Here is a 22,195-nt window from a genome sequence, read left to right as displayed (position 1 = left end):
ATAGGAAACTGGAACACGCCTGCCCTCTAGTGGCGATTCCGGAGACAACACCACCCTGAGATTGAGCCGGCGGGACTCGTTGGGCTGCACGCCCGAGATGGAAGGAAAGTGCCTTTCTAATTAAGGATTCAATGCTGATTTCCCTTTTGCCCCACTAAGCCCCTCGAGTCATTACTTTACCACTCAAGGATCCACGGAAACTAGACACATTCTACTTTGCTGCTTAAACCCGGTCTCCTAGGAATGCCTGAGTCACTTGAATTTCAGAATTTTATTAGCAGCCTGGGATTTCTAAACGGGTCTGCCAGGAAGCCCATAGCTTCAGCCCATCCCCCCATACCACCCCCCTCTCCCCCCACCCACACACACACATTGCCTACTCACCCTGGGGAGCTCTGTTATGGAGCCCTGGGGTCCATGGTCTCACTGCAGGCGTGCAGTCCTGTCCTGTCTTTGCTCTTTACAAAGGACTCCCAAGCCCAAGGGTTATTCCCCACGCAGCCACACACTCCCAGCCTGCCTGCTTCACTGTCCCCTCAGTGCCCTGCTCCCAGACTCCCTTTGCCATGCCCCCTTCACCTTCTGAGATGCCTGATACTTCTTACCAGGCCACCTAAAGCAGCAGCTCTCTCCCAGCTCACCTGGGGTCTCCGTGAAATACAGGCCCTCGGTCAGCGGGGAGAGGAAGAGCCAAAAGTGGTGCTGACACTGCTGGTCCAAAGAGGCCATAGGAGAGAGATTCTCCATCCAATCCTGCCTCACCCCGAGCGTTGTACAGCCAGGGGGCCTGCACCAACGCGCTCCCTGACTGGCACGGTGGAGGGGCGGGTAGCTGAGGGCAGAGTGTTGGGGGACAGCTAAGCTGGCACAGGAGTGGAAGAACAGGCCCAGAGCAGCCAGGCACAGGCTGCCAGGGGTTCCTGGGTGCTGTGCTGGCTACAGCAGCATCCGGTACCCACTGCTGCCGGGGAGCCCTGTCCGCCTCCTGGCTCCTGCGATTCTAGTGTTTCTCGTGCTGGAGGTACTCTGGGGATTGAGTGGAATTGTATCATAAATAGACCCTATTTAAGTGCACATTTTAACTATGCTTGGATCGCTTTCCCCCACCACCACCCCAGATATCTGCAAGCCTGGCTCTCTTCAACTTTCTCAAATGTCACTTTCTCAGTGAGGCTGACCTGACGGCCTTATTTAAAATGCCAGCCCACCCTCTGCCATCCTGATCCCTCCAACAGCCGTGCCCTTTCTCCTCTGATGTACTCATTTCCTCATAGCATACCATAACTCGCTATCATTTTTTTGAAATTATTTTTATTATGGACACGTGGTTTATTTTTAAAAATTAAGATTAATATGAGGGCACATACAAGTAGGTTATACTGTTTGTATTTATAAGGTAAAGTCCAAGTCGTGGTCGTGTTCTTCACCCAGGAGGTGTACCATGCGCTCACGAGGTATAGCTAGTGGGTGGGAACTGAGTCCCCTCGCCACTTCTTGAATTTAATTGAGTTTTTCTCTCATGAGAGCATGTAGCTGTTAACCTACTAGTTTCAAGTTAGTATCAAGTACATGAGATGCTTGTGGTTTTTATAAAATATTTTTTATTTATTTTTTCTCTTTTTTGAGACAGTCTCACTTTGTCACCCTTGGGACAAGAGAGAATGCCATGATGTCACATCTCATAGCAACCTCCAACTCTTGGGCTCAAGCAATTCTCTTGCCTCAGCCTCCTGAGTACAGTCCTCCTGTGGGACTACAGGCGCACCACAATGCCGGGCTATTTTTTAGAGACAGGGTCTCACTTTTGCTCAGGCTGGTCTCAAACCTGTGAGCGCAGGACAATCCATTGGCCTTGGCCTTCCAGAGTGCTAGGATTATAGGTATGAGCCACTCCGCCCAGCAGCTTGTGTTTTTGTTTATGGTTTTTATTATGGAAACATGAAAGTTTTTTTCATAGCTTGTTATGTTTATTGTTTTACTCTCTATCTCTCATTAGAGCATAAATGGCCCCAGAGCGAGGGATTTTTGCCTCTTTTGACCCCAGTGCCTGCCTAGCACGTGGCAGGTAGGTGTCCAACATTCAGGACTTCCAGACCTTCCCCTGCCTGGTTTCCAAATCCTTCCATCTGCCCTGTCCTCAATCTGGCTCTTCCCTGAGATGGAGGAGTACACTCTGGCATCAGGGCCAGGCCAGCTAAGGCTAACTTGAGGCCACAGGCAGACTCCTGCCTCCCATCCATATCTCCTTCTCTTGCCTCAAGTCCCCAGACTTTGTCCCTCTGCACTTTGCACCTACGGCTTCCCAGTAACCACCCCCTGGTCTGGTTAGTAAGTTTCTCTAACCAAAAAAAAAAGAAGGAATGAAAGATCAACATTTTAACATTTAAAACGGCAACATAAAGTGATATTTTCCTCTCTTGGAGGCAGGTCAGGATTTGAGACTCCTGTTTATAGAGAACTGAGTATACAGAAGTAACTGCTCCTGAATGCAATGCTTTGTCCCATTCCCCTCTCCCCTGAGTGTATGAGGCACAGAGGCTCCTTCCATGGGACATGAAGGGGAGGCTTCCCACTCGCCACTTGGATAGGCTGCCATCCCATGCACAGGGCCTTGGCAGCTGCCTGAAGGTGCTGGGCTCAGATTTCAAATGACAGTACCATGACATCAGTTTTAGGGGCCATAGACACTGGGTCTGAGGGAGGATGCGGAATTGGAGCGGGTTCTCTATGGGCCCAGGAGACACCACAGCCGCAGTGTGGGGGAGGAGTGAACAGGCAGGGACAAAACTTCCAGAAGTGCTGCAGCAGCTCAGAGGCTGAGCTAGAATCAAACCAACCAAATCAGGGTGAGAGGTATGAAGAATGAAAAGGGGCTGGAGCTGGAGAGGCAGCAAGAAGGTGACACTGTGGGAAAAGGGGCGGGGTGGAGGCCAGAGAGGCAAGATGGATCAGGAGGTGAGGAGGGCAGCCACGTAATAACATCTTCAAACTCAAAGGGTCTTGAGTGCACAAAAGAGCAACACAGCTGTAGGCAGCGGCCGTCAGCCTCTGTGGGCCTCCAACCAGGGCGGCCAGGGCTGTCCCTCTGAGCACCCCGGCGGCTTCCCGGTCAAGTCCTTCCCTCTGGCCTCTCTGGGACAGGTGGCTTCTGGCACGCTTCCCAACACCTTCCCTTGGCTACTTGCCCATACCCTGGGCTTCTCATGCATTTCTGTGACCTAATGATGGCCACCCTAACCAAGGCTCCCCAGAACCCCTCAGCTCTGAGTTGAGGGCTGCCAGAGTGAGCAAATGAGAACACAAGACATCTAGATACATTTGAATTTCACATAAGCAACAGGTAAGTTTTTGGTATGAATATATTCTGTGCAGTATTTGGGATATGCTTACTAGGACGTTGTTTGTTGTTTATCTGAAATTTGAATTTAACTACACATTATATTTGATTTGGCAACCCCCTTGAATTCCATGTGGTTTCAGTTTAGGGTTTACCCTGCAGCCTCTTGTTTGTGGGTTGACCCATGTGAGCCTGTAAGAAAGTGGGAAGAAGGGATCCTGCAATGGACTTCATGATCCCTCTGCAGGGGGCTGTGAAGGCTCCCATCCATGGCCTCACAATCCGTCTGGTCCCCACTGCTTTTCTTTTCCTGTTTTCTGCTTGTCCCTTAATGAAAAGCCCTCTCTCTGACCTGGTGGTCTCCTCATACCTTGCCTCCTACACTCTTGGACCATGATGGGTTCACATCAACCGTCTCCACTCTTCTGTCAAAATGATCTTCCCACTTCCTTCATCGCCTGTTGAAATCTTACCTCTCTTTCCAGGACTAGCTTCCCAAGTCTCGGGACTGAACCCCAGTCTTCGAATTCCCCACAGAGCTGAGAACAGGGCCTATTATTCCCATAGGTGTTAGAAAAAATCCAGAAAGACTCGAATCCTGCCAGATTTCTTGAAGAGCTGAGTTTTGTCCCACCTTCCAGTGGCTGGGGACTCCTTCAAACTCTCCCTGGATGGATTGTGAGGAAGAAATCTCTGCCTTGAAGTGTTCAAGTGATTCTTCACAGAGAAGGGGGTACCTTGAGGCAGAGCCTCTCCCAGCCCAGTGACACTCTTCAGGAGATGGGCTCTGGCCCTCCTTGCAGAAGGCTTCAGCAAGTGACTCCCTTTGGATGAGAAAGACAGAGGTGACAGCTAAATGTTTGGGCAATCACAGACTTTACCATCATCATTAATCCATTTCAGCTAAAGGGTACTTTATAGGTCAGTTGCATTCTCTCATTTATCTTTCAATAACCCTACGAATTTTAAAGTATTATTCCCATTTTACAGATGGGAAAGTAGAGGCTCAGAATACGAGGTGGGGACATGGTCCCAGAGTGGCTGAAGTCAGAACCTGAAATAAGGACTCCCCAGCTAATGGGCTAATGCTGTCTCTACCCTCTCAGCATGTCTGCTTGTTCCTCGGCAAGGGAGAACAGGCAGGTCCAGCCAAACCAGTTTCCCCAGCCCTATGCTCCCAATCCCCTCAGAGGTAGCTCCTCTTGTGTTCCTGAGAGAAGTGAATGAAATACCCTTAAGGGATCCACCCAGCTCTGAGATCCTGTGGCCACTCAACAGCTTCCAAACCTACTCAGGAAAGATTTTGTCCTTGGTGGCTTCATTTTTGCCTGTGAACATTCAAGATAGTATAGGCAAGAGTTTTCCAAAAGAGAGTCTGTGGAATACTAGTCTCACCAGATTCTTATTCTGTGACCAGAAGGGTGCCCTGATTTGGGGGCAACACTAGCAAGTTTGGGTGACACTAACACCATAATCCCCTTTGGAGCATGATGAGGCATATTAAAGGCTCTGAAATGTCCTGCAGAGAACAATCTCCCTTTGACTTTGTTTGAACCAATTTTCCAAAACTTGCCCAACCACAGAAACTTTAGTATCAAGTGACAATGATTAACATTCTATAGAACTAGTGTGCTATACAATCTGCTTTGAAATACAGGGATTTTATTCAAATCTTTCTTTTGACAGCTGAAGATGGAAAATCCATTGGCTAATTCACCAAGCATTTATTAAAGTCAAATTGAGGCTCTCTGAAGGCCAGAACCCGTGCTAGGTTCTAAAATATAGAATGACACAGTGATAACGGCTCATTTTCACGTAGCTCTAGTTGTATAGGCAGACTCTACTAATCCACGAGATGTTGGTTTCTTGCCCATTTTAAAGGTGAGGAGACTGAAGCACAGAGATGCTGTGAGTTGGGAAGATCAGCACAGAAACCCAGCTCCATCTCTGCAGGAGATGTCTTTGCTCTATACAGTTCTACCCAGTGGCCTCTTGGATAAGGCTGTGTTTCATCGTAGAGCCAGGTGGAGCCCAGGAGGCGTGAGTTTCTTTGGTTTGAGAGCAGGGCTGTGGCTCAGACCCACCCCTTTGTCCCATCCATTCTCAGTCCCTCTTTTCCCCACTCTTGTCCCCACAGGTCTAACTGGCTGAAGCCGTGCTGTGGGAAGAGAGCAGCCGTGTGGCAGGTATTTTTGCTCAGTGCAAGTCTCAACAGTTTCCTGGTAGCCTGTGTAATATTGGTGGTGATTCTCCTGACTCTGGAACTTCTAATAGATATAAAGCTTCTCCAGTGTGAGTAGCAAGAGAGATACATATGCAAATACGTATGATGTCGATATTCATGTGCATCTGAGCCATCAGGGGTCCCCAACCAGCAGATCGGGATCTCCCACCAGTCACTGCTGCTCCATGCAGCTGGCCCCAGGGCTCCAGAGAACTGCCACTGGGAAGGAAAGGCATCTGGCAGCTCCTCTCTCCGTCTCCCCCTGCATCGCTCCTCCCCACCCAATGTGGCCTCTGCAGCCCACCCCCAGCATTCCACAATCAGAAACTGATGAAACTAAAGAAAAAGTTGGGGACCCCTGTATGCATCTTTTTCTTATTATTATTCCCATGTGGAATTTTCTAGGTTGGAATTTTCTGCTCCCATTTATGGAGGCATATCACCCGGTAGTCGCTAACAATGGCAGCGACCATGATGGCAATAAGATTCTTTGTGCTTTGTCTCCAGCCGTAAGCTGGCCGTGTTATTTACATATATTATCACAGTCTGGAAAGCACTTTCTTGTATATTTGACCCTGACGGCAACCCTGTGAGGTGGGCATGGCTGACATGATCCCATGTTACAGACCAGGCAAATTAAGATTTGGAGACGTTAGAGACTTGCCCTAGGTAAGAGTAATGGGGCTGGGACTTCAAGGCACCAGGCCTTTTAACTGATTGGCTAATTCTCTTCCCACCATAGGTCCTCCTGGTGTTTGGCCTAGTTCCCCATTAAGCCTAATGCACCTGCAACTTGTCCCTTCTCTGACCTGGATGTCCTGTGGCAACGCAGCTGTCAGTGTGGCGGCCTGCTTCCTGCCCCCACCTTGTAGACAGTGTCTGGTGCACCACAGAGGCAGGGGCCAAGCATTTTGACTCTTGGCTTGGATGGTTGGACGAGTGAGTGGTTTCTGGTACAGCTCCTCGTTCTCTATGTTTCCCTGAGTCAGAAGGTGGATCATTCAAGTGAAAATTAAAAAGGCGTAAAATTGTTGGCCTCAGAGAGATTTCCTTTCCTGGCATTGGCAAAACGCAGGACTGTAGATTCAACCACCCCCAGACCCATTTAGTTGTCTTGGGCTTGTTTTCTCAAACACCCCCAATCCTTTCTGGATCCTCTATACTCAGGAGCTGCCCCCAAGTCACGTTAGCCTTCTGTGCTTTCTGCAAGAGGATGACAGTGAGCGCAGAATTGCTTTTGTCTGCAACAGGATGACAGCGCAGAATTGCTTTTGTCTGCTAAGCCTAGTTGGCTTTTATGCAGCTGGTGGCCCCTTGGTTCCTATTAAAGTATCTTCCACTGTAAAGTGACCGGTGCTGGTTTTACACTCAACCTGTCTTCAATTAAACCATGTTGTATACTTTCCCTCCCGCTCACCCACACTGTCTTCTTTTTATGAGATCTGACCATAACGGGATCTTTTTTTCCCTATGGTGGATTGTCCTCGGGGCCCTCGGCTGCTCAGGTTGTGACAAGGCATTCAGCAGAACTGAGAACCCAGCCGACACTGGAATTTTGCTTAAAATTAAGTATCCAGGAGATTGATTTTGGTGGGAGATCCAATAGCAGCTCATAAAAGGCATCTTAAATTCCATAAAACGCACAATCAGAGATTTATTGCTCTTCTAAAGCAAACCGTAAAAAAAGGCACAGGAATTCATTTGAGAGATAATGGGGAGAGATTTTATGTTTTCAGAATCATCTGGAGGTCTCTTCAGAGTCACACAGGCCTCAGCCTCTTGGTCCCTACTGGTATTCACATTGCTTGTCTGGGGCTCATCTTCTGTGGGTCATATTGGCCCAATGCCAGGGGACCCCAGATTCCTCCTGCCTGAAACCTGGTTTATAGCCTCCTTGCCCTGGGATGTGCTTTCTGACCCAGTTTTTACCCAGCCCCAGGGCTCACAGATCCCAGAGTGTTGGGAAAGGCCATGGGGTCCTCTCTGTCAGGCCAGCCCTCCCCTCTGAGGGCACTGGGCCTTTGCCTCTGGCCCCAGGGGACTCTGAGCAGCATGCCCAGGACTGGCAACAGTTCACTCAGGAAGCAGAACAGAGGTGTTCTCCACAACGTTCCTGCTCCTGCCCCCCTCAACCCTGCCCTGCTATCCCTGGATATCCTGACAATATTTCTTTTAGGCCTGCCTACTGGGGTTCCCCCAACTCTTCATCAAAGTTCACCTGACCCTTGTCCTGGCCCCAGCACCCTGGGGTGCCAGCTGATAAACCGTCCCATGCTCAGAGGCTGATGGGGCTTCCTGCATTCTAGAAGGTCTGTCCAAAGATAATTCCCTCACTCCAAGGACTAGCTGTCAGAAGGTGAAGTGGGAGTGGTCAGTGGCTGTCAGCTCTCCCACTCATACTCCAAGACCTGGAAGGCAGCTGGGGCAATGTGGCAGTTTTGCAGACCTCAGCCTGCTGGCTCTGCCACTGTCGGAAGGGAGGTTGACACCCTACACCATGCCTCTCCCAGGCCTGCTCCAGCCTTCTCTCTCTGAAATATCCTGGCAGACACAGCCATCTCTGCCGCTCTGAGTTTTTAGGATGAAAAGCCAAAGTGAGCTTGTCTTGAGACCCACTGACTGTGCATGGCACTTCAGGACTGGCCTGGGGGGTGGGTTTCTGAAAGACCAGCCTGCCTTAACCAAAGCTGCCTACTCAGGTGGGAAAGCCGTGGATTTCTTTATAAGCCCCTTGCAGCAAAGCCCCCCACAGACTGAGCAGGAGCTCAAAGAGGCGGCTGTGGGGAAGGAAGAGGCAGCCCTTGGGCTGGAGGAAAGAACAGCACTGCTGTTCCCAACAGCCTTCCACCTCCTCAGGGGCAGCTCCCAGTTCCAGCTGCCCTTGTCCCCTGACCCTATCTCCACCAGATCTAAATGCTCTTGCCAGCACCCCAGCATCCCAGAGGCCTGCCTTGAGGCTGCGAAGCCCCCTCTACTGACACACATAATTCCTTGCTCCTAAAATTGGCCCCCATTGTGTTTGTTGCAGTTTCCAGCGCATTCCAGTTTGCTGGTGTAATTCACTGGATCAGCCTGGTCATTCTCTCTGTGTTCTTCTCAGAGGTATGTAGAGACTCACCCAATCACTCCCTCTGTAGGGTGATTGCCCATCCTAGGGTTTCTTTCTTTCTTTTTTTTTTGAGACAGTTTCACTATGTCACTCTGTGTAGAGTGCTATGACATCACAGCTCACAGCAATCTCAAACTCTTGGGCTTAAGCAATTCTCTTGCCTCAGCCTCCCAAGTAGCTGGGACTATAGGCACCCCACCACAACGCCCCGCTATTTTCTTGTTGCAGTTGTCATTGTTGTTTAGCAGGCCCAGCCCGGGCTCAAACCCATCAGCCTCAGAGTATATGACTGGCGCCCTACTCACTGAGCTGCAGGTGCCAAGCCAAGAGTTTCTTCTCTAAATATTTCCTAGAGTCAGGCCCTCTGTTAGCCCCTGCTGCTGCAAAGAGGGGGCTGCAGTGAGGAGAGCTGGGGGCTGAAGTAGGCGACAGCTCAGGGAGCAGCCAGGACTCACAGAGGAAGTCAGGGAGGTTTGGCCCCAGCAGGGGACCCCTGAGTGGAATCCCAGAGGATGAGCAGGTGTTCTCCAGGTGAGGGGAGGGTGACAACCTCTGTGTAGGTGAGACTGAACCTGACATACTGAGGGACAGCAAGCTACCGGTGTGGCTGGTGAGGAGCAGAGCCTAAGGCCAGAGAGCCTGAAGGTGGGGAGCAGTCTGGAGATGGTGGTTGTGGCCATGGCCCTGGGCCCATAGTCAGCCTGACCTTTGGGGCCAAGGCATGCAGAGGGGGCAGAGAGGACAGGGTCACGGGGCTGATGGTGAATTTAAGGAGGTCCTGCAGGTGGCCCTGGAGTCTGACTGGGAGGGGAGATGCCCCTCCTTTTGAGCAAAGGGGCACGTTTCCAAAGTGGTGGATCATGGAGCATGGACCCCAGCACTGCCAGAGGCAGCTGGTAAAGACCAACTCTCCATGGCCATGTGCATGCAAAGGAAAAGAGAGAAAGCCAGCTGGTGGCCCTGGGCAACTGGGCTTTAGTGCAGGAGCTGAATAGCCCAGAAGGGTCTGGGAAAACAGGATCCCAGGGCATGCCTCTGTTTCACATGGGGATGAGTGGTACTTCTTTCGAGCAGCTCCCAGGCTGTGAAAATGATACTTTGGCCTACATCTGGGGCTGCTGCAGGCGGGCTTTATCCTGTCCAGTGGGTGAAGGACAGCAGAGTTTCATCAGGAAAACCAGTTTCTCCTAACAGAGCCAAGGTCAGCTGGCCCTTGTCCTCACCATAGGCATACAGTAGGCCATGTGGAGCCCCAGTGGGGCCTGAGCATGGCTCAGCAGACACAGGGGAAAGGCAGCAGTGAGTGAGGCACGGAGCCAGTCAGGAAACACAGCAGGGTTCACCTGTCCTGGGACTGCTACACTGGAGGCACCGGGCTCAACCCCCAGAGCACAGAGGAGAGGAAAGATGCCGCAGAGGGGACCAGCAGGGGCAGAGGCACTGGCATAGGGAAGATGTGGCATGATCAGGGAACCCACAGAGCGGGAATCCCAGGGTCCTCTGGTGGGCTAGTTCCAGCCTAACGATTTTACTTCTCTCCCTCAAAATCAAGGAAGGGCTGGGCTGTGGGCATTGAGTTCAGAATCTTGAGTCTGAGTGTGGGATGTGGTAGGTTGGGCAGCAGGCATTCCAAACACAGAACATTCTCTTCCTCAGGACTTGGCTGGTGAGCCTGGCCTGAGGCTCAGACCATGGGGACAGATCCCGACACTGTCCTCCTGGGAAGTGTCCCAACCAGCTCACTGAGACCATTGCCCTGGAGGGACCTCAGACCCCCCAAAGCAGAGTCTCTGCTCCTGAGCTTGCTGCCCCCCAGGAGGGTCCTGCCCTCCCTGGCCTATCGTCTCTGCTGGCTGGGATTCCCTCCCACAAATGCATGGGCCGTGGCCAGATGTCTCCTTGATGCAAAGCTTGGAAAATGTGCCATGTATCTGCAACTGCCAACAAAAATGTTTAATCAGTTGCTGCGGTTCTTCCCCTCTATCCCTCTGCTTTGGTTTTATTGGCTTTTGCAAAATTTATTACCCAGCGTTAATTTGGCATTCCCTCCCTGTCACTGCCGGAGATGAACCACCTGAAACAGACAAGCCCCTGTGCATAGACAGCACAGCCTCAGAGCCCTCCAGGTCCACCCCCCACAGCAGCAAGGGAGCTTCCTACAGCTCGGTGGGAAGAGCTGGGTCTGCAGGGGCCTGGGGTGGGTGGGCTGGTTCCCTTACCTTGACTTTCTCAAAGATAGTGAGGAGATGGAGCCAGGCAGCAGAGTGGCAGGGAGCCCTGCCTCACCCAGTGCACCCTTTCCCGGTGTGAGTGGAGGGTACTACATGGGAATCTGGTGACAGGGCAGCCCAGCTAGTGAACGTGGGTTTCCATGATCTCACAGAGAGCCCAGGAGAACCAAGTGTCAGAACCTTGTCCTAGAATGGTCTCACCCTTCCCCTGGAGGGTTTAGGAAACTGTGAGGGTATTTGTACCCTTGACAACGACTGGCACATCTAATAGGAAAGGCCAGGGGAACCCCACGTCCCTCAGCAGTGGATCAGGCTGTGCTGTTTACTGGGATTTGCCCACCGATACCAACAGTGCTCTTTTAAAAAGACTGCAAGTTGAGGAGAGTGGCCTAGGGCACCACAGCCACTTATAGCTACAGCCCAGGGCTCTGGGCTCCTAATCTGGTCCCTGACCACTGACCACCTCCTTCTGTGGCCCTGGAGCTGCTAGTCTGGGAAGGGACCAGGAATCTGGAGAAAAGATCAGGGCCAGGAACTGACCTCAGACCCAGAACAAGTGGCACTCCGTCCTCAGCTGGGAGTGTCCCCTGCTTTCTTGGTAAAGAGACATCGCTGTGGGTGGAGGGAGCGTGGGGCATCTCTCCAAGCCTTCTGGGACTTGGTGAGTGGGTCTTAGTTCACAGGAACATTCCAAGGTCAGGGCCTGAGCAGTATTCCACCCATCCTCTCAACTGACCCTGAGGACAGCCCTGGGTGGGAGATGGGTAGGACATATTCTAAGAGGTGTGAAAACCTGCCCAGGGCCTGTGGGAATGACAGACTGGCCCAGGCACAGGTTCCTGGGTGAGCAGTCCTTTGCCCCAGCCTTTGGCCATCCCAGAGCCCTGTGGGCTGCTCTGTTCTGTGTGGGCCCCAGAGGACAGAGCTAGACCCAAGGAGGGGGAGTGTGAGGCTGGACTGGGCTCAATCTAAGGACATCTGTTCAAATAGGCCAAGCTGTTCAACAGCAGACAGATGCATCCGACAGTGGTGAGAATGGGTACCCCTCAGTCAGGCAGGCTGTGCAGGGAACAAGCTGGGCGCCCACAAGGCTTTCTGGGCCCTGGAGTGCTAGGTCAGGCAGGGTCACTGCACTTCCACGTGGCCTACAGCACGAGAACGAGCAGAAACCTTTGGGATCCAGACAAAGAATCCTGCAAACAGTTTTTCCAAAGTTCAGCCCTGCCTTTGGCTGAGACCAGGCCCAGCTGGCCACTTGGAACCAGGGAGCCCACTGCTCTTCTTCCTGACACTGCATGCATTCCCAGGGCCCCCTGGCCACCCCGCAGCAGGGCCCCATGCAGGCTAGGGGGTGTTGGCCCCTCCCTGGGCTATCAAAAGGCCAGGCAGTCCCAGTCCCTCCTCCCTAGGAGAGGAGGTAGCTGACCCCCGCCGGCCATCTGGAGGGGGGCCTCAGGTGGCTGCTGCTGACTCTTCCCTTCCTCCTCCTCCTTCTGCTGAGGCTAAAATCTCTCAACATAACCCTTTCATAGTGTAAGTCCCATAGCATTTAGTATGTACATGTACTCATGTTATACAGCCATCCCCTGTCTAGTCCCAAAGCAGTCTCATCCCCCCAGAGGAGACCTGATACCCATTAGCAGTCACCGCCTACTGCCCTTTGACCCCACCCCAACCCTGCACCTGCACACCCCCCACTCCCACCATCTGCCCTTTGTCTCTATGAACTTAACTTCATGTAAAGAGGCTCATAGAATATGTGGTCTTCTGTGGTTGGCTTCTTTCACTTCACATAATGTTTTCAAGTTTCATCCACATTGTAGCAAAGGAATTCAGTATTCCCTTCCTTTTTATGTCTGAGTAATACTCTATTGTATGAGTACACCGCATTTTATCTATCCATCCAGCAAGCCTTCTTTTTTTTTTTTTTTTTTTGAGACAGAGTCTCACTCAGTAGGCATGGAGTCACAGCTCACAGCAACCTCAAACTCTTAGGCTCAAGTGATCCTCTTGTCTCAGCCTCCTGAGTAGCTGGGACTACAGGTGTGCACCACAACACCCGGCTAGTTTTTCTATTTTTACTAGAGACAGTGTCTTATTCTTACTCAGGCTGATCTCGAACTTCTGAGCTCAGGCAATCCATCTGCCTCAGCCTCCCAGACTGTTGGGATTATAGTTGTGAGCTACCACACCCGGCCCTGGTTATTTCTTCTTAGGAAATAGCTTGAGCACACTGCAGACAGAATGAGTCACCTCACACACACCTGCCTTCTTGCCCTCGGCTTTGTCCAACCCTAAACAATTTGGCAGTCTCCCCCATTTTCAAGGGCTGCACTTATGTCCCTAGTTTAAACTTCATCTTGGACTCGTATGAGGTTTCCAGTTTTCTGCTATGATAAACAGAATCAGCCCTGAAGACTCAACCCTTCCCAGCACCCCAAGCATGGATTTAAAAGCATTTCCCAGAAGCAGGAAGGAAAATGGATTCCTGGGCGTTCCTGCGGCCTGCGGCTCATAATGGTCATGCCACCCCATGCTTCCTCAGGGAAGCTGCTTCCTGCCCATGTCCTCACCTCCTCTGCCCTCACCCAGCACCACTTCTGGCTGCCAGTTGTCATGGCTTCTCCTCTCACCCATGTGGCCCCTCTAGTCATGAAGACTGGCAGGGCAGAGGGAGGGATAGCCTCGCCTGCAGAGTCACATCCCGGCTCTAAGCCTCCTGGTTCAGCTTCTTGCTGCTGTGTGGTCCTGGGAAAGTCATTTCACATCTCCAAGTATCACGTTTCCTCATCTGTAAGAAGAAGTTACGAATACCCGTCTTAGGTGGATCATTGTGACAAACAGGATATTTATGAAGTTCCTGTATTAGGCTGTGTTCTTCAGAAAAACAAAACCAACAGGCAATACACAGATGTGGAGTTGGCTTCCACACGCAGTTATGGAGGCCGAGAAGTCCCAGGTGGTAACTACAATGTCATAGCTCTTCACAAACTTGAAAACACCCTCCTATTACCCACCCCTTATCTCACCCGGTGCCCCCTTTGTGCCTTCCATAGCTATTCTGGACAAATCAGCTTTCTTTTCAATGGTTTTTATTGCTCTGAAAACTTAGGTTTTACCTACTTTCACTCTAACAAGTCACTATTTCTACATTCACTTTCTTTTCTTACATACTGAGGCTCAGGTGAAGACATCTTTGCAATTTTATTCAAGATAGAGTTTATGTCTCCTTATAGTTTTGCCTTTATTGCCCTGCTAATTGATTTTTAAACTAAATTTTGAAACGTATGGTATAAAACCCAGATAAAAATGGCTTTGCTAATAATGCTTAGCAAATACCATCTGTACACGCATGTTCTAAATTAATGTCAACTGACATAATCAACTATCTCAGTGACATTTTAATTTTATTCTTTCAATATTTTAAGAAATATTGTCATTTTTTTTTATTTCAAAAGATAAAGCACAGTTTTGGTGTCTTTATCTTACCTAGGATTGGCAGAGGTATTTGTATTTGTCAGATAGCAAGCCGTGAAGTCGGGCTAACAGAGTAAACCAGTGAACTAATTACCAAAGTCTGTGATATTCTTCTGTCCTGCTGGCTCATAGAAGAGCTCAAGTCAATGCTATTATCTTAGCCTGTTTTTAATAAATCAAAATATTCTATTAATTAATTTTAAGACTGACTAGTAAGGCAATTGAGACTGTGAACATTAAAATAGAGAACAGATTGAGTTGAATTTTTTATTAATTCACTGTGAAACTTGTTTACCTTAAATTATTATGATTTAATGGATTTTTTTCAGACACTCAAAAGACAGATTATTTCCCTGCTATTGGTAAGCTTTTATTCAATTTATACAGACAAGAGTTACACATTTCTGGTGGGGCGTGGTAGCTCATGCCTGTAATCCTAACACTCTGGGAGCCAAGGTGGTAGTATTGCTTAAGGTCAGTAGTTCAAGATAAGCAAGAGTGAGACCTTGTCTCTACTAAAAATAGAAAAAATTATCTGGGCATTGTGGCAGGTGCTTGTACTCCCTGCAGTGAGTTATGATAAGGCCACTACACTCCAGCCTTGGTGATAGAGTGGGACTCTGTCTCAAAAAAAAAAAAGAGTTCTACATGAAAAACAATAAAGGCTCACATACTAAAACAGTACTGTATACATTTAGACAATACATTTAGGTCCCAGTCAGGAATTCTAGAATGGTAACTTGGAGAGCTGGTGAGAAGAGATGATATAGGCTTGGATTTATGACGACAAACCTTTCAACAAGTGAGGAGTCCTCAGAGGGTTCTAAGCAGAAAAGAAGCATGGGGAAGTTGATGTTTTACAGAAATCCCCCCAGCAGCTGGGGCAGAGCAGGGGCTGGAGGTGTGGGGCAGACTGGAATTTGGAGACCAGTTAGGAGGTATGGTTCAGCTGAACCAAAAAAATGGGAGTGGGAATGGAGAAAGGGATAAGCTGGAGAGAGATTAAAAAACTAAACTTGGCTGCACTTGGGAATTGATCTATGTGGGGGCCAGGGAGGGGATCTGGCTTAGTCAGTCAGGGGGTGGTGATTCTGTTTGCTACCCTGGGAACTGCTGCCCAGGACAGAAGCCAGAGGGGTGAATTTGAAGGGGCTTCAGAGAAGCTAAGAGTAAGATTTTCCTTGGAGGGGAGTAACGGGGAAAAGAAAACACTGGAGCCCTGGAAAACAATTTTGGCATGGGCAGAGGAAAAGAAAACTGCAAAGGTGACTGAGAAAGCATAGCCAGGGAGGTGGAGAAGCCAGAGTGTGGGGTATCCTGGAATGAAAAGAAGGGGCCCTTTCTCAGCAGGGAGCCTGTGGCACCATGTGTGGCTTACCTAAGTTAGAGAAATAACGAGACGTTACTCACTGGATTTGGCAACAGGAGGTCATGGGTAGCTAAGGTGAGCAGTTTTGCTGGAGCAGGGGACTTAGGTCAGACTGCAGGTGCACCCTGTTAGGCAGAGGCGTGTTTTAAAAAGACCTTTGCCTGGGAGAATGTGAGAGAGGGCAGTGGCTTATGGGAGACAAGGGCTCGGAGACTGAAGCATACTCGTATGCTAAGAGGAATTCTGGAAGTAGGCCTCGCACATCTTGTGTATTTCAGTCCCTCTCCTCCTTACTCAAGGTCTGGGACAGTGCTCCAAGCAGTGTGAGTACTCTATCCACCTCAGTCCTATAACTGACTGACATTTGGTCATGCGTCCACCACGCCATGCTCTACCCTCCCTGGGGAACTTGAACCCTTTCTTCTAAAGTAGCTGGGAATATGGTACCAAAAGAACCCAGCACCGAGGCTGTCAGTTTCCCTGTGAGCTCAGTGCCCATCAGCTATTATGTCTGATCATGGGGTTCACCTTCAGACCCCAAGAGCAGATGCCACACTGGGCAGGAGTGAACGCCAAGGTGTGAAAGAGGAAGGAGGCTGGTGGGTCTGCTCCTATTTTAGCAACACCTAATTCCAGGGGGCCTCTTGTGCTGCCCTGCAATCATCACCCCTCCTCTGGCACCGGTCACCTGGCAAACTTTTCCTTTACTTATCAGTTCAAGATTGGTGACAGTTTTCAGCCCCTGCAAAATTTCTTACAGTCTTAGTTTTACCTTGTAGTTGGATCCTGGAATCAGTGTTTTCCTCTTGCTGTTCTGGTTTAACTCCAAGGAAAACTTGCCCAAGAGCAGATCTGATACCCATGGTGGTGTTCCCTGGGCCAGCCTGCTCCCCTGAGCCATGCACCACTGCACTCCCCCAACCCCCTCCCCCCGGGGGGAGTGTCTCAGAACTGGGTTCTCACTCTAGCTTGACCCTGACTCAGAGCCTCCCTTCCCCTCTCGGGGCAGGAAGGTGTTTCCTGAGCCCTCTCCACAGCTGCCTTCTGTTGCCATGGGCTGGGCTAGGAAGGAAAGGCTCCTGGAGGAGGTGGGCTTGAGCCAGGCCTCAGAGGATGTGGACAGGCCAGCAAGGAGAGAGGTAGGCAGCCAGCAATCGAGCTGCTCTGCTTGCTTCCCTGGCCCCACTCTGGCCCATGCGAACATTAAAAGTCTGTCCCTGTGGAAGCATTGGAACTCCACATGTACTGCCCTCTGTGCTCCCCCTGACCAGCCCCCTTCACCATCCCCCCCGCCCCAGCCCGAAGCCCCTGGGCCACAACCTTTTCAGCTAGGAAGAGTGTTGTTTTTTGAGAAGCATAATGATTCCCCTTGTGTGAGGTCTCTAAAGGAGTCAAATTCACAGAGGCAGAAAGTAGAATGGTGGTTGCCAGGGGCTGGGAGGAGGGGAGAGTGGGAGTTAGTGTTTCATGGGTGCAGAGTTTCAGTGTGGGAAGATGAAAAAGTTCTAAGGATGGACGGTGGTGATGGTTGCACAATGTGAATATACTCAGTGCCACTGAGCTGTATACTTCACAGTGGTGAAGACACTGCATTCGAGTTATGTGTATTTTACCATAATTTTAAAAGGAGAAGGAGGAGCAGCAGCAGCAGAAATCATCCTTGGACGAGGCCCTGACTCCCTCTGTCCTAACCTGGACTTTCTGTTTTAGGAGCCCCAAAATTGGGAGTTTGGGCTATTGAAGCATTTCAGAGGAGACAAATGCCAAGTTTAAACTTCAGCGCAATTAGAGGGATTGAACAGCAGCCAAAGAAACCAGGACAATATGTGGCATTCTCACACATGCGCACACGATCAGAGCCACAAACCTTTGGTGCAAATACTGACTCATCACTGACGATCTGTGTCACATAGGGCAGCTTCCTTAACCTCTCTAACCTTCTCTGTAAAATGAGAATTACATGTGAAAAGGCCTGTCCCAGGGTCTGGCATTTATTGGCATATACTACATGACAGGTGTTATTCTCATAAATAATTAGAGGAATTTTATTACGTAACCTACCTCTCTGGCAGAAGGATAAACTGAGGCCCAGAGAGGGGAGCTGACTTTCCCAAGGCCACACAAATAGTATATTATGGAGCTGTGACTTCAAGATATCTTGGATCCCCAACCACATCTCTTCCCACCCTTGGGACCTGTCTTGCAGTTAAATATAGGTCCAGCAACCCAGGGATTGGGAAGCCATAAAGGAATGGTTGCAAAGCCACCACACATCCCTCTCTGTACTCAAAGAGCACCACCAGCATCCCACCTTCTCAACCCTTCACGGAAGTCAGGATCATCCTTTATAAGGAAGAGGGAGATTTTACTAGCCAAGCCTTTTTGTGGCATAACAAGTATAGGTGATGATCCATGGAGTGTAGGTGGCTTCACTGAGTGCAGCAGGCTGGTCTTGTACCACAGGCATGTGGGAGAGGGGACAGTTGGTGTGAATTACTGTGCATTAAAGTCATCGTGGCTCAAGGAAGGGGCTACAGACAAGTGTATCAGGACCACATAAAACCAGCTTTTAAGAAGCTTCTTTGGAGAAAGATGTAGTCTTGCTGAGGATACCACTCCTGAAAGCAGCAGCATTTAGGAATCACAGGCAGTCCTTGAGTTACAAACATCCAACTTATGTACAACTCACACTTACAAACGGAGGCTGTTACAGGTAATAGGTAAACGTACCTGTTCCAACTTACAAACAAATTTACCTACACAGCCTTTCTCATTTGTAGCCTGGGGACTGGCTGCATTCACTCTTTCAAGGGCATGTGTGTGCTCATTCAAGAAAGAACACCTTGGGTAATCAGGCAAGGCTGTTGCGGTGTCTTTGTGCTTCTCTCTTGTTGCCTGGCTCTCCTTAGTTGAAAATGGCTTACCATCACACCTACACACCCATGTTCTAGTTTTGGGGAAGAGAGAAAGGAGAGGAAGAGTTGAAGCCATTTAGGTCCACGACCCAGAAGTTGTACACAGAGCTTCTCCTCATCAGCCATTGGCCAGAATGTAGTCACATGGCCACTCCTGGGCTCAAGGGAGGCTGGGAAATGTAGTCCTTCACCAGGCAGCCATGCGGTGGTTTCCATCACTGCAGAAGAGAAGAGTTTGGGGGTTGGGAGAGGAGTCAACTGTAGCCTGGGCCACATGCAAAGACAAGGCAGTAGGAGAGACAGATTGCATGTTTGAATATTTCTAAGTGGTTTGGGGTATGAAGGGAGTGGAAAAAGAGGATGCAGGAGAGGGAGGCAGAGTTCTAAGTATCACAAGGGATCTGGAGTGTATTCTGTACCAAGAAGAGCTCTGAAGGGTTCTGACGGGGGCTGGCACAGATGGTGCTGGGTGTGCCCAGGGGTGTCACAAGGATGTGTAGAGGGGCAGGCCTGGCAGGCAGAGGAGCCAGAAGTGGCTCTGGAGCTGGGGAGGGGGCCCTGGAGATGGAGGGGGCACACAGGCTGAACAGGGCTCCAGACAGTGGAGGCTTTTCTACATGACTCAGCCAGGATACAGAGCTCTGCATTCTGAGCTCTGGAGTCTTCTCTGCCTGGGGAAGGGCTGGAGAACAATAACTGCTTTTCTCTCTCTCCTCAGACTGTTCTGCGGATTGTGGTGCTTGGGATCTGGGATTACATTGAAAACAAAATAGAGGTGAAGACCAGTGTCCACCCCCAAACCCCAAAGCAACCATCATCCTGAAAGCTGGAAAACGTCACTGTTGCATGCATCCCAGGGTGAAAGCCATCAAAAAAAAAAAGCCTGGCTTTTCCCCACACTTGACCACTGGAGCCTCTTCCTCTGTGCACCTTGGGTTGAGTGGGGAGGAGGTAGAGGTGGGGGAGAGGCAAACTGAGACATTTTCCAGCAAGGGGATGTTCTAAAGCAATATCCTTAAAGTTCTGCAAACTTTCAAAATGTATTTTTGAATCAATTTGAAAAGCTTTAGAAATGTGTTTTAAAACAAATCCAACCTGGAGGAAGAGCTGGGCAGGAAATTGTAAAAGCACTTCTCAACCTGGGTTTCCACTCTGCTTCCTGTCTGCAGGGTGAGGTGCGGGCAGGGTGGGGGATATGGGGTGCTGCTGGCAGTTTGTACACACAGCCCACGGCAGGGTGCTCAGTGCCCACTGCCCACTCTTTCCTCACTTCTCCATCCATATCTTAGCCTCTTTGGGCTCAGTGCTGGAAGCTGACACAGAGGGCCTGGCCCATGAAAAGCTCAGATGAAGGCCAGGATGGGCAGGCAGATAGAGGCCAGGGCCCAAGGCTGGACCCCTCCTCACCTAGCCCTGCCCCCAGCACTGTCTGGGCTTCTTCTTTGGACAAAGATGAGATGTGGGCCCTGGGCTCCTATTCTCCCAGGGAAGGAGGTCCCTGTGCCTGCCTTCAGCCCTGACCCTGCTGGGACATGGAATTCAGGCCTCATCCCAAGAAGGGGCAAGACTGCTATAGACCATCTGACTAAGGGCTGGAGATGGGCTATGGTCATTGGAGGACAGAGGCCTCAGGAGCACATCTAGGAGGGGGATGAGGAAGGGTGGCCAGGGATGGGGTGATCTTCTGATAGGGGTCCAGGCACCAGCTGCTTTGCCTGACTGGTCCCTACCCCTGAATGCTAAAATATGCCTCTTCCCACAGGTGTTTGACGGGGCTGTGATCATCCTGTCCTTGGCCCCGATGGTGGCATCCACTGTAGCCAATGGGCCCAGGAGCCCCTGGGACGCCATCAGCCTTATCATCATGCTCCGGATCTGGCGGGTGAAGAGGGTCATTGATGGTGAGTGCCCCAAAAGGTGTCAATGGGGCAGCAGGGGAAGTGGGGGGGGTGCTCTAGGAGCTGGAGCCATTACCTGAGAGAGGAGAGGGACCGTATGATGCAGGGTGGCCCCGCCACATCGAGGTGGAGGGTGAGACTGCTGGTATGGAGAGAACCAGGGCTGTCCTGCTCATTCCCCATCACATTCTCACTTGGCCTGAGGCGGTATCACAGGCACACACTGGGATGCCCCACGACCTGTTCAGAGGTCACACGTTCATTGTGACATGGCTATTGGTGGTGCCCATGCATCCAGCCTCCATGTGAGTACTTGCAGCAGGGCCTGCCATCCTGGGAGGAGCAGCTGTTCGCACCCTGGTGTCTGACGCCCACTTGCCACTGGCTCCCTGCTGGCCTCCACACCTACCACTGGCTCTGTCCAGGTCATCTTGTGGAGCCATTGCAGGGCCTGTCCCACCTTGTGTCCACCAAGGACAAACCGGGTATCCCCAAGCCTATCAACCTACAACTATTAGAGAACAGTTCTGTGGGAGCTGTTGGCTTGGGCTGGGTTTTGGCCCATGTTCTGCTCATGTTTAGTGACACATTCTGTCTCTGAGTCTCCTTCCCAGAGTCTAATCTGGTCCTCTACTGCTCCCTTTCCTGCCACCAGTGGCGGGATGGCCTCCCCACTCCCTACCCTCACCTAGGGAGCCGTGCCCTGACTTGGGTGGCTCATAAGTTTCCCGAAGGTGGTGGAAGACCAGAGTGTGTCCTCTTGAGGAGGGAGACCTGGCTGGAGATGGAACAGAAACCTTATCCCTGAAGAATGGTGCAGAGTCTTGGGCTGGGTTGACCTAGAGGACCAGAACACAGAGAGGGCACTGAAGTCGTCTCAGGAAAGAGGGAAGACCCCAGTCAATGGGCTCCAGAGGGCAGTCCTTGGCCTCTGAGGACACGAGTAGGAGGCCCCTCTCACCTCAGCCAGACTGGCACAAAACCACCCATAGATGGTGGTTTCAACCTCTCCAAGAGAGGTCCCCCCAGAGTGACCAGGAAGGGAACAGATGATGACTCCCAAGTCTTTTTTTTTTTCCTTCTATAACATCTTACCCAATGTGTAAAGTAGGTCTAGAGTGGAGCCATTCGGTTGACCCAGAGTGAGGGGTCAGAGCCCACCTCCTTGCCCTCGCTCTTGCCCCCCAAGGCACATCTAAGAAACTGCCAGGCCTTCTAGAATACAGCTTTCAAGCCATGGGAGGCATGCTAAGATTTCTTCCAGCCCTCGATTTTGGTTACAAGTGATAGAAATTGTGGCCATGAGAAGACTCCAGTAGTGTTTACCCAGTGGGTACAGGGCAAGTGGGTGGCCTCCAGGGTCTCTCATCCTCAGGGTGGGTACCCTCTCCCTGGTCCCCATCCCCACTTCCCACCCTGTGAACACTGAGAGCCCCTAACATGGAATCTTCATCAAACTGCAATGAGTTTGGGTCCAACTTTGGAAGCCATTGGCAGCTGAGAAGGCTCCAGGAGATCATCTAGTCCAATCCCCTCATTTGACACATGGAGAAACTGAGGTCAAGAGGCATGAGGGTCAGACAGTGAATCAGGCGCAGAAACAGAATTGGAGCCCAGGACCCCTGAGGCCCACCC

At 50.8% G+C, this 22,195-nt stretch overlaps 1 protein-coding gene and 1 long non-coding RNA gene across 3 annotated transcripts in view; one reads left to right on the top strand and one right to left on the bottom strand.

Moving 5' to 3' along the window:
* The window catches only part of TMEM266 (transmembrane protein 266), a 124,968-nt gene that overhangs the window by 75,004 nt on the left and 27,769 nt on the right, over nt 1–22,195 (top strand). For both annotated transcript variants that reach the window (XM_053594190.1, XM_053594191.1), the window contains exons 4-7: nt 5,475–5,629; nt 8,590–8,663; nt 19,381–19,437; nt 20,425–20,563. In XM_053594190.1, the coding sequence (XP_053450165.1) occupies nt 5,475–5,629; nt 8,590–8,663; nt 19,381–19,437; nt 20,425–20,563 (425 nt within the window). The remainder of the gene's footprint in view (nt 1–5,474; nt 5,630–8,589; nt 8,664–19,380; nt 19,438–20,424; nt 20,564–22,195) is intronic.
* Nucleotides 3,512–16,639, bottom strand: LOC128587815 (uncharacterized). Its single transcript, XR_008380652.1, has 3 exons — nt 16,520–16,639; nt 13,475–13,692; nt 3,512–4,161 (listed from the first exon to the last, which is right to left on the bottom strand). It is a non-coding gene; the product is annotated as an uncharacterized LOC128587815 (long non-coding RNA).

This window comes from Nycticebus coucang, chromosome 6, assembly GCF_027406575.1.
Source record: "Nycticebus coucang isolate mNycCou1 chromosome 6, mNycCou1.pri, whole genome shotgun sequence".
Lineage (NCBI taxonomy): Eukaryota > Metazoa > Chordata > Mammalia > Primates > Lorisidae > Nycticebus > Nycticebus coucang.
Note: the sequence above shows the minus strand (reverse complement) of the source record. Positions and strands in the feature narration are given on the sequence as shown.